This window comes from Cnephaeus nilssonii, assembly GCF_951640355.1.
Source record: "Cnephaeus nilssonii genome assembly, chromosome: 13".
Lineage (NCBI taxonomy): Eukaryota > Metazoa > Chordata > Mammalia > Chiroptera > Vespertilionidae > Cnephaeus > Cnephaeus nilssonii.
Window position 1 is genome coordinate 3,168,201 of NC_137084.1, and position 12,244 is coordinate 3,180,444.

The following is a 12,244-nucleotide window of genomic DNA, read 5'->3' on the forward strand; positions in this document are numbered from 1 at the left end:
GTAAGCGCTGTCTCACTATTTGCCATTCATGCTCTCCTGAACCTGAAGCAAGTAGCACAGGGAGCAGCTGGACATTGAGAAGGTTCATAGGCCAATGCCATGTAGACTACGTTCAACAGAGAAGATCTGCATAAACTGGATCTCATGAAACTCCTTCAAGGAGTCAGAAAAATATCAGGTAAGAATGGATCGAAATACAGTGCTTAACTGTCAACTTTGACCGTTCCCCTAGTATCTGAACGGGATGATCTCTACGTCTGTTGGAGGATGGAGAGGAGCAGGAAGGTCCCTGGTCTGTAGTGGTCCTCCTTGGCCTCCAGGGTTTAATAGAAGAGCCCTCTCTGGTTTATAATGAATCACTGGCAGCTGACGTGTAGACAGCACCTACTCTGCGGCCAGCGCTGTTCTGAGGACTTACGGGCTGTAAGTCATTCAGGCCTCACAATAAGCCTAGGCCTCTTCCCCTTGTACCAAGAGACCCCGCGGTGACACTCCCACGTCCGGCTAGGCTGAAGGCATGGGAGGCGCCAGGTCTAGGCCTGGACACCATGATCGATAAACCTCTCACTTCCATCAAGATGTTTCCAAGACCAGGGCCTGTCCTGAGTTTCCGTCCTGGGAAAGTACCTCCCCGGACAGCCTCCAGATGCTGGCATGATCTTACGGAAGAAGAGGCTCACCTCCAAGAACGTCGTTGAGGTTTGTGTCTCAACAGCCCTGGAAGCGAGGGGCGGAGCCCGTTTACAGGATCGGGGGAAAAGTAAAGTAGAAAGTTTCTTGCGTCCAAATACAGTGAAGCCTATTTCTACCGCAAACTCACAAATAATGAGAAGCTCACAGATCAGCTACACCTGACCACCTCTCACAGGCTTTTCTCAGTGCAGGAGTCACTGAGCATAGGAACGGCCCTCACTGAGTGCTGTGACTGTCACTAAGCATGGCCAGACCCCAAATAACCATGACGTCAGTGTCAGTGCCTCTCGCCACTTGTGGGGCCTAAGCACTGAGCAAACACCATCCTCTCTCACCGCACATTATGTGCCCTCTGCCTGGATAGCTCACCTCTGCAGCATGGTCTGTCACAGCAGGTGGCCAAGAGATGCCACACCAACACGGAAACCAAAGTGGACTTCCGTGCTCCAGTTTCTGAACTGAATTTGGGGACCTGGGTCTAAGGACTATTTGGAGCAGAAACCATCAGGCCAGCAATACAAGCATGTGGACTTTGGTTTATCTATTTCTGTTTGTGAACACTTCCTTTATTTTTATTTTTTAAAAATAAATCTTTATTGTTCAGATTATTACAGATGTTCCTCTTCCCCCCCCCCATAGCTCCTCTCCAATCGATCCCCCCCCCTCCGACCCCATGCCCTTACTCCCCGCCACTGTCCTCAACCATAGGTGTAAGATTTTTGTCCAAACTCTTCCCGCACCCCTCACACCCCCTTCCCCCCGAGAATTGGCAGTCCACTCCGTTTCTATGCCCCTGATTCTATTATATTCACCAGTTTATTCTGTTCATCAGAGTTTTTTTATTCACTTGAATTTTAGATTCACTTGTTGATAGATATGTATTTGTTGTCACTTTGTTGTTCATAATGTTTATCTTGACCTTTCTCTTCTTCTTCCTCTTCTTAAAGAATACCCTTCAGCATTTCATATAATCCTGGTTTGGTGGTGATGAACTCCTTTAGCTTTTTCTTGTCTGTGAAGCTCTTTATCTGACCTTCAATTCTGAATGATAGCTTTGCTGGGTAGAGTAATCTTGGTTGTAGGTTCTTGCTGTTCATCACTTTGAATATTTCTTGCCACTCCCGTCTGGCCTGCATAGTTTCTGTTGAGAAATCAGCTGACAGTCGTATGGGTACTCCCTTGTAGGTAACTAACTGTTTTTCTCTTGCTGCTTTCAAGATTCTCTCCTTGTCTTTTGCCCTTGGCATTTTAATTATGATGTGTCTTGGTGTGGTCCTCTTTGGATTCCTCTTATTTGGGGTTCTGTGTGCTTCCTGTACTTGTAAGTCTATTTCTTTCACCAGGTAGGGAAAGTTTTCTGTCATTATTTCTTCTAATAAGTTTTCAATATTTTGCTCTCTCTCTTCCTCTGGCACCCTCATAATTCAAATGTTGGTGTGCTTGAAGTTGTCCCAGAGACTCCTTACACTATCTTCATATTTTTGGATTATTTTTTCATTTTGTTTTTCTAGATGGGTGTTTTTTCTTCCTCATATTTCAAATCTTTATTTTGATTCTTGGGGTCCTTTGGTCTATTGTTGAATTACTGTATATTATTCTTTATTTCAGACAGTGTATGCTTAATTTCTGAATGGTCCTTCTCCATTTTTTTTTTTTTTTGGCATTCTCATTAAGATCCTTAAATGTCTCACTAAATTCCTTGGAGGTTTCTAGTAAATTCTTGAGTAACCTTATAACTGTGGTTTTGAACTCTGTATCCAGTAGTTTTCTTTCCTCCATTTCTTTCATTAGTGACATGTTTCTTTTCTTTTTTTTTTAAATTATTTTTTTATTTTTTATTTTTTTAAAAATTTCTTTATTGATTAAGGTGTCACATATTTGTCCTCATCCCCCCATTCCCATCCCACACCCCTCCCCATGGATGCCCCAACCCTCTGTTGAACTTAAGCATTGGTTAGGCTCATATGCATGCACACAAGACCTTTGGTTGATCTCTCCCCCCTCCCCCCACCCTCCCCTATCCTCCCTCTGAGGCCCGATAGTCCGATAGATGCCTCCTTGTTTCTGGTTCTGTTCTTGTTCATCAGTCTATGTTGTTCATCATTTCCCCTAGATGAGCGAAATCATGTGTCACTAGAGATATACTTATAAGAACTGAATGTGCGACGAGCAATAATAGTTATGCTGACAGGCAAATGAATCAGTCTGTAGTGAGTTTCTTTCTGGACCAACAGTTCTTTTGAGACCCAATATCAGTGTCCACCAGTTCCTTATGAGTACATGTCGGCACTGACCCCTCAGCTCTGGATGGTGGACAAATGGTGGTAATGCAGGTCCGATTCCCTCTGGTTTGGTCTCGGCCGGACCCAGGGGCACGGCTTCACCCGGATCCAGGGGCCCACGGCCTCACCCGGACCCGGGACCCAGCCTCACCCAGATCCAGGGGCACACGGCCTCGCCCAGACCCAGGATTCAGGTTCACCCGGACCCAGGGGCGCATGGCCTCACCCGGACCCAGGGGCGCGTGGCCTCTCCCGGGCCCGAGATCCAGCCTCACCCGGATCCAGGGGCACACGGCCTCGCCCGGACCCGGGCTCCAGCTTCCCCCGGACCCAGGGGCACGTGGCCTCACCCGGACCCAGGGGCGCGTGGCCTCACCTGGATCCAGGGGCCCACGGCCTCACCCGGATCCAGGACCCAGGCTCACCCGGATCCAGGGGCCCACGGCCTCACCCGGACCCGGGGCCAGGCTCACCTGGATCCAGGGGCCCACGGCCTCACCCGGACCCGGGGCCAGGCTCACCCGGATCCAGGGGCCCACGGCCTCACCCGGACCCGGGACCCAGACTCACCCGGATCCAGGGGCCCACGGCCTCACCCGGACCCGGGGCCAGGCTCACCCGGATCCAGGGGCCCATGGCCTCACCCGGACCCGGGACCCAGGCTCACCCGGATCCAGGGGCCCACGGCCAGTGACATGTTTCTTTGTCTCCGCATTTTGGCTGCTTCCCTGTGTTGATGGAGTGGCTTTGTGTGATAGGTGACCTATAGGGCCCAGTGGTTCAGCCTCTCCAGTCACCTGAGGTGGACACTGTTGGTGCACCCCTTTGTGGGCTGAGTGCACAGTCTTGTTGTAGTTAAGCCTTGATTGCTGTTGGTACACAGGGAGGAATTGACCTCCAGGCCAATTGGCTGTGAGAACCCACGGTGTCTATAATGGAAGAACTGCTGTGCTGGAGACACCCTTATGGGGCAGGACTTGCTTCAGTGGGGCTTTGGTGCTCACTGAGTCTGCCTCTTGAGTGTGTCAATTATGGATGTGAGGAGTTGAAATCTGGTGTCGTCTCACACTGACCACGAGATACACTGGCTCCTGGATCTCCAAGGAGGTGCAGGTCAGCTACTGTCTGAGGCCACTCAGCAGGAGCTACTGCGAGATCTGCAGATTTCTCCTCTTTGCTTGGGGTTTGGAAGTTTTGGAGCTGACCCAGCTGCAGTTTGTTAGGTTAAGGTGCGATAGGGCAGGCCATTCATATGCAAAAGCCACTGCGCACAGTTTGGGTGGGTTTGTAAATTGGGAGAGGCAGGGTCTCAGGGAATCACTAGGGCATGGCAAACAGCGATGGCTGCCAGTCAGCCCTCTCTGCGTCTCCGCATTTCTACGTCCCCGCATCCTGCGCCCAAGCCAGCAAACAATGATTCGTGCGATCGCACCTCTGCGAGAGAGCCACCGTCACTCTCTGACCCAATCGCGGACAATCTCGCTTCTCCCCGTACGAGTCTGTGTCCCCAGAGTCTCACTGGAAACTGGCGTTCAGAGCAGTCAGGAGCTTTTGTCTCTCTTCGGATTGAAAAAAAAAACAGCGCACCCAGTCGCCAGCCCTCTCCGTGCGCCTCTGTACCTTGGCTTTTCCATGCCTTTGCACGTCCTACTGGGTCAAACGCGCTTTTCTCTCTCCTTCTAGTTGTATAACTTCTACTCAGCCACCTTTCCTGTGGTTCTAGGTGATAGACATTTTGTCTTTTAGTTTTAGTTTGGGTGTGGTTGTGAGAGGCAGCATGTACAGGTGTTTACCTTATGCCACCATCTTGGTTTTCTTGGTGAACACTTCCTTTAAATGAGTCTCTTGTGAGCCGAGTCATAGATCATTGATGCACCTGAGAACGGTCATCATGGGCTCTGGAGAAAACATGGAAGTAAAGAAACACAGACTCATCGTACACGACAGGGGGTTACTTTTGCTATGAGGCCCACTGTCCCGCAGACAAAAGGGCAGGTCCATAACCACGGACACCAGCAGAGCCCTCACTGAGTCCTGTTCAAGGAGGAAGTCTCCCATTCATTATGGCTGTCATTCATGTGCCTTAGGAATGATGGCCAACAACGGTCAACAAGGAGACAGTGCACACATAAGAACACAACCTTCCTTATTCCTAGAATCTTCCTAAGTCAATATTGTGCTTGGAAACATGGGGTGCAGCTGAATGATAGAAAGAAATGGGTCCCAAACCATCCACACAGAGGACAGTGCATTCACGGCTCATTACCTATTGGCTCACCTCTCAGGCGCTCTCACCCATGTCTCTTTCTTTACTCTAAGCCACGTCGGCTCTCTTGTTGCTTCATCCTGGCGCCGCTTACACTGATGTGAGTTTTCTCTCTCATGAGGCATCCTGCCTGTCTGATACCGAGAGGCACACTTTCCAGGCTTCCCTTTCCTTGCCGAGTGCCATCGCACTCAGGGCCTCGGTACCTGCTGTTGCCTCTTCTAGAACACTCCTATCCAGCAGGTCCCTGGGAGTCACTGTTCACTGATGCAGGAAATGGTACACAACCTAAGGAGTCCTAGCGTGATCGCCTGCCGGGACGTCCTGCAGGATGCTGCCCTAGCGGTTTTCTGTTGTTCATGACACAATCACTTTCCTTTATCTCATAGTAGAGTCCCGGTGCATGAAATTCGTGCATGGGGGGTGTCCCTTAGCCCAGCCTACATCCTCTCCAGTCTGGGACCCCTTGAGGGATGCCGACTTCCCGTTTAGGCCTGATCCCAGTAGCATTGTGCCTAAATGTGAAGTCGGACATCCCTCTCACAATCCAGGACTGCTGGCTCCCAACTGTTCGCCTGCCTGCCTTCCTCATTGCCCCTAACTGCTTCTGCCTGCCAGCCTGATCACCCCCTAACCACTCCCCTGCCAGCCTGATTGAAGCCTAACTGCTCTTCTGCCAGCCTGATTGCCCCTAAGTGCCCTCCCCTGCAGGCCTGGTCACCCCTAAGTGCCCTCCCCTGCAGGCCTGGTCACCCCTAACTGCCCTCCCCTGCGGGCCTGGTCCCCCCCAAATGCCCTTCCTGCAGGCCTGGTCCCCCTAAACTGCTCTCCCCTGCCGGTCTGGGTTTCCCCCAACTGCCCTTCTCTACACGCCCGGTTGCCCCCAACTTCCCTCCTCTGCTGGCCTTGTCACCCTTAACTGCCCTCCCCTGCTGGCCTGATCACCCAAAACTACCCTCCCTTGCAGGCCTGGTCCCTCCCAACTGCCCTCCCCTGCTGGCCAACTTGTAGCGGCCATCTTGGGTCCACATAGGGGCATCCATCTTATGTGTTGAGGTGATGGGCAATTTGCATATTACTCTTTTATTAGGTAGGATTCAATGGGAAGCTTGTTTATTGACTTCCAGTTCGAGGTAAGCTGCACAGGTGTAAGTTCCTGCTTTAACTCGTTCCTATGGCTGAATCTGTGACATGAACCACAGGGCCCAGGCTTAGGAGAATCCTGGTTGTTATGAACATGGATGCATAAAGGGATGGATGGATGGATGGATGGATGGATGGATGGATGGATGTTTGGATAGATGTTGACTGTAGATGGCTGGTTGGAAGGATGGATGTGAGGATGACAGGTGGATGGATAGATGAATGGATGAATGGATGGATGGATGAAAGTATGTATGTATATATGTGTATGTATGTATGTATGTATGCATGCATGGATGTGTAGATGAAACCTGTGGGTTAGTCATGATTACCCTTCCTAGGCCCTGTGCTCGGCTTCTATGTGGAGTGCCTGGCATTCTTACAAAAGCCGCCTCAGTGTCATTTATGCTCGTTGTAGAAACGGAAGTTGGGGACAACCAGCACTCTCTTTCCCAAGGTCACTTCGTGGTTAGCGGTGGCATCCAAGATGCAAATCCATATCTGCACGGGCCCAGATATCTCCCACCATCCAGTGCTGCCTCCCTTAAGCATCAGGGATTCTACTTCTCACATCATCTCCTGAATCAGTGGAAGGAAAACCCTAAAGCTAACAAAACGGAACAAAATGTAACTCTACATTTATAACTAAACTAGAGGCCTAGTGTATGAATTTGTGCATGGGTGGAGTCCGGCCAGCCTGCCCTGATCGGGCCAATCAGGCCAGTCAAAGGGGGCATGTAGGGAGGGGACACAGGCAGTTGGCCAGCTAGCCCTGGCCCCAATCAGGGTGGCAGGGGACAATCAGGGGCGGGGGCCGCTGGGGATAGGGGCTGTGGGCGGTTGGCCAGCTGGCTCCACCTCCTGGTCAAACTCCCAGTTGAAATCCCAGCCAAGGGCACAATTTGCATATTAGCCTTCTATTATATAGGATTTATAAAATTGGCTTACCTAAGTGAGATAGTCTTTGTACCAACAACCTTCAACCAAGGTGAGAAGCTATTGCTGTTGTCCAACAGAAGGCACCTGACTGAGTGTACAGGTGAGGAACGTCTGCCCTCCACAGGTGCTGGGTGGTATTGCACCCAGCCCAGGTGATTGTTGAGGCAGGAGGCACAGGCAGGGAATGTGAAGATGTCCGTACCTTATAGAAGAAGCAGAAGAAAACAGAGAGGAGTAAGGGGGCTAGAAGGAGAAGGGGAGGGGAGGAGACACATGGAGAGGGAGGAAGAGCTGGAGGAGGAGGAAGAGATAAGTGAGGACCAAATATTAATAAAACAAGAATGAGAACACAGACTCACAATGCTGTAACTTACTTTATTTAGCAAGCACTTCAGCATTAATTTTATCTAATTTCGTTATCATGATTGCCGTTATGAAATCTATGAGGGTTTTTAAGGCTCTGATTCCTTGGTTTCTACAAACAGACCACGGGCGGGCTGGGTTCCAGATGATTCTCGCTGTCCTTTCTGGGCCCAACGCCAGGTTCATCCCGTGACTCATCCCATCATCTGTGGGAGGGGCTAAGTGGCCGCCAGGAGAATAAAAGGAGGAGTCTGGGCTCTCACCTCCTAAGTGAGTCCTTCTTCCCTGCCACGTCCGAGTGACCAGCCCGCAGCAGCTGCCTGAGCCATGAAGCTGGCGGTGGTGCTCATGCTGACCGCCCTCCCCCTTTACTGCTATGCCGGTGAGTGTGGCAACACCAGGCTTTCGGGGGGAGGTGGTGTCAGGGCCCCTGGGGCAGACCTCCTGCTCCCCAAGCCCCAGGCCAGAGCGCCTCATTTCTCTGCCATCTTCCTGGCTCCATCGTGTTTGGCTCTCTGGGCTGTGGAAGCCAGGGAGCTGGGGGCATTGGGTGCGGGAGGCGGGACAAGGAGGCAGATATCCTGGGGCTCAGAGAACATCCTAGACCCCGAGTTCGCTCTCCCAGAACAGGGGACTCCGACCATTGCCCATAAGCTCTCTGAATGTCTGTCTCTCCTGGGAGGTAAGAAGATGGCCATCGTCATGGTTACGCCCAGCAAGGACTTGGTGCCTCTGGGTCTGAGCCCGCTTTTGTGTGCTTTCTTCCCAGGTTCTGGCTGCGAAATGGTTGAGTATGTGATCGGTAAGAGCATTGATGCTGCAGAGTCCAAGTCTCAATACATCGAAGACCTTCAGCAGTTCATCCCGGGTGAAAGGACTGAGAGCGCCCTCAGGAAGTTTAAGCAGTGCTTTCTCGACCAGAGCAACGAAACCCTGAGCAACATCTTCGTGATGATGGTAATGGCGGCTTCTTCTTCCCGCTCTGGCCGCTCTGGCCAGGGACCAGCGGGCTCTCAGTTCGTTACTAACTACTTTTTTCTTAATTATAATTTTTAAAAATGTATTTTTATTGATTTCAGAGAGGAAGGGAGAGGGAGAGAGAGAGAGATAGAAACATCAGTGATGAGAGAGAATGATGGATCGGCTGCCTGCTGCATGTCAACTGCTGGGGATTGAGCCCACAACCCAGTCATGTGCCCTTGCCTGGAATCAAACCCAGGACCCTTCAGGCCAGTGCTCCCTGCACTGAGCCCATCCAGCTAGGGTGGCACTGACGTCTTGAAAGCAAGTGCTGATCACGCTTCACGTCATCTCAGGGAATGTGGTTGTTGGGAGTGTGAATAGTTTCACATCCAGAAAGCCGACCAAGGCGCGTGGCTGCTGGGCCTGCCCACGTGGTGGAGTCTCTCTGTGAGAGAGGCCAAGAGGGAGGAGAGCGTGTGGGCAAAGGCTTGCCTACCCCTCAAGCCCCAAAGCTCTGATTCTCGAGACGACCCTCACGTTTCAGAGTGAGAAACACAGGTAGGAAAGCATTTCAATGCATTTTCTAAAGCCCTAGGCCGTGGTCGCGAGCCACATGGGGCTCTTTGGCCCCTTGAGTGTGGCTCTTCCACAAAATACCACGGCCTGGGCGAGTCTATTTTGAAGAAGAGGCGTTAGAAGAAGTTTAAGTTTAAAAACTTTGGCTCTCAAAAGAGATTTCAATCGTTATACTGTTGGTATTTGGCTCTGTTGACTAAGGAGTCTGCAGACCACTGCCTGGGCGGTTTGGCTCAGGGCATAGAGCTTCTACCTGGGGACTGAAGGGTCCTGGGTATGATTCGGGTCAAGGACACAAGTTTGGGTTGCAGGCTTGATCCCCAGTGGGAGGCGTGCAGGAGGCAGCCAATCAATGATTCTCTCTCATCATTGATGTTTCAATCTCTTTCTCCCTTTCCCTTCCTCTCTGAAACCAATAAAAATACATTTTTGAAAAAAGAGTCTTCACAAGAGAGCAGAGTCACCGGTCAGGAGAGCCCACTCTCAGGAACGCGGTGCCCGGCCCTTGTGGCACCCACGTCGGCCAGTGCACGTGGCCGGCGGGCCTGGGCCTGTGGCTGCCCCGTGAGTGACAGGGGAAACCTCGGCTGGGAACCGCCAGGGGGGGCGGGTTGTTGAAACAAGAGTCAGTGTAAACGGTGAGCCCCTCTTTCTGATTAGAGAAGAGAGGGTTCAGTCCTTCCTGGCGGTCAGTCCCCACCCTAACAGCCCCCGGAAGCAGTCCGGGCAGCAGTGGGAGGTCTGGCCATGGCAGAGACATCCGCTCTGCATGACCAGGCGCTTCCTGACGCCGGGCTGCTGAGGAGCTGGGGGACCTGCAGGAACGAGGAGGAAGCCAAGCGCGTGGGGGAGGCACCTGCTGGGATGTGTGCGGGCCGGTCTCTGAGAGCGTGGCCTCCGGGAAGGGGGGAGGATGGAGGGGACGCTCAGGGCCTGGCACTGCACTTGGGCGAGAGGAGAGGCCCTGGAGGTGGGGACCATCACAGGACGAAGCTGTACGTTGGGGAGGGAGGGTCCCGCTTCTGGGACAGGCGCTCACCGTGGTTCCACCTGAAAGCCTCAGGAGCCCTCCATGGCGGGTGCGGCCTTCTCTTTGCAAACGGAGGTCAGACGAGCCCCTCGGGTGCGCGTGTCCTCAGCTCTGTGACCACAGGCACGTGGCCGGCATCCGGGTGCAGGCCCGCAGCCCCCCAGCTGCTCACGGGCGCGTGTTGGGGCTGAGACACGGAGCGGGGGCAGCACAGCCTGGGCACGGAGGCCTCGTCCCCAGCAGAGGACACACGCAGGGACCAGCGCCCAGCGCCCGGGGGGACGGGTCTGGAAGCAGCGCGGCCTGGGCCTCAGGCACTGCCTCCTGAGCCCCAGAACAAGGGGAGACCCCGGCTGAACGCCCGCGCCCGCTCCTCTCCGTGGCGGGAGGACGAGGAGAGGCCACGTCTGTGCTCAGGGGCCTTGGTGGGAGAGTCGGAGGGATGACTCTGTGTGTTTTCCAGGACGCCATATACAACAGCGAGCAGTGTGCCTCCTACTGACCCACACGGCCTTTCCTCCGACGACAGACCGGCCAGCCAGGACTCTCCCCGGCAGACCACAGCTGAGCGCCCCTCTGGGCCTTTAGATCCTGAAACCGCAAGACATGGTTGAAACCTCCCCACATTCATTTCAATAAAGCGCCTGCACACCAGCGCTCTCTTGGGTGACTGACCAAACGGGGCCCGCGGAGACTCCCGCACACTGCGCTGCGCACACGCTGGGACACGGGCGCTCAGTTCAGAACCCGTGGCTGAGACGAAGGGATCTGCAGGGCACCCTGCCCCTGACCATCCTGAGCCCAACAGGACCCTGTCCCTGGGAAAGTGCCCTCCCCCCACCTCTTGGGACCTTCTGATCCGACCTCAGGCGCTCAGGTTCCAGGACGCCCCCATGTCCTCACGTCCACACTGCACCCTCCCCCAGGGCCGGGCTCACCTCTGGGTGCTCTCTGTTCCTGACCGAGGGGCGGGGAGGGAACAGAGCAGTGAGAGAAGGGACTCGGGCAAAGCGGGGCTCCATCCTGGCTTGAATGTCCTCCCACTTCTCCAGAACACCCTGGCCCCCTGACACCACTAGGCCCAGACAAAGGACCCTTTCCCCAACCCACAGCTTATAGCTTACCCAACACACACACTCACACACACAAACACACACACTCACACACACATACACACACTCACACACACACACACTCACAGACACATGCACACACACACAAACACACACTCACAGACACAAGCGCACACACACGCACACACTCACACGCACACACACACAAACACACACACACACACAAACACACACACTCACACGCACACACACACAAACACACACACACACAAACACACACACTCACAGACACAAGCGCACACACACACACTCACACGCACACACACACAAACACACACACACACAAACACACACACTCACACATACACACACACACTCACACATGCACACACACAAACACACACTCACAGACGCAATCGCACACACACAAACACACACTCACAGACACAAGCGCACACACGCACACATGCGCGTGCACACACACAGTGTTCTTTAGTGAGAACTCGTGGGCCATGCAGTCTTGGGCTCTGAGGCCTTTGGGAAGTTGCCTTTGCTCCTGCTGGACCCGGCCGTTGGGAGAGGCGTCTGTCCCTTTGCCGGTGGCGTGGACATGGTGGTGGAGCTGCTGAAGGCCCTGCGTTCTGAAAGTTGCTGAGTTGAAAGGAAATGGTACCTCAGATGAAAACTCTATATTTTTACACATCGAGACATGATAAGCACAGAGTTCTGAGTGGATACAGACCGTACATACTGTCCTAGTCCGCTCAGGCTGCTTAAGGAGGTACATAGACCAGGAGGCTTAAGCAAACATTTATTGAGACTGGGAACTCCAAGGTCAAGGTGCCAGCAGAGTCAGTGTCTGTGGGGGCCCTTCCCTGCCCCCCCCCGCCAGACCCCCCACGGATCGGCCACCCAT

At 53.3% G+C, this 12,244-nt stretch overlaps 1 protein-coding gene across 1 annotated transcript; it reads left to right on the forward strand.

Moving 5' to 3' along the window:
* Positions 1 to 7,931: 7,931 nt before the first annotated feature.
* Positions 7,932 to 10,902, forward strand: LOC307109465 (mammaglobin-A-like). The gene is made up of 3 exons (XM_079788196.1): positions 7,932 to 8,068; positions 8,456 to 8,643; positions 10,719 to 10,902. Exons 1-3 carry the CDS (start codon positions 8,014 to 8,016, stop codon positions 10,755 to 10,757), a joined length of 282 nt encoding a protein of 93 aa, XP_079644322.1. The 5' UTR covers positions 7,932 to 8,013; the 3' UTR covers positions 10,758 to 10,902.
* The last annotated feature ends 1,342 nt before the right edge of the window (positions 10,903 to 12,244 follow it).

What these genes read in the sequence shown, in the direction of transcription:
- LOC307109465 (XM_079788196.1), top strand. Translation starts at nt 8,014, where the DNA reads ATGAAGCTGGCGGTGGTGCTCATGCTGACCGCCCTCCCCCTTTACTGC. An exon ending in CCCCCTTTACTGCTATGCCG is followed by an intron (nt 8,069 to 8,455) that starts GTGAGTGTGGCA and finishes CTTTCTTCCCAG; the next exon opens with GTTCTGGCTGCGAAATGGTT. An exon ending in GCAACATCTTCGTGATGATG is followed by an intron (nt 8,644 to 10,718) that starts GTAATGGCGGCT and finishes TGTGTTTTCCAG; the next exon opens with GACGCCATATACAACAGCGA.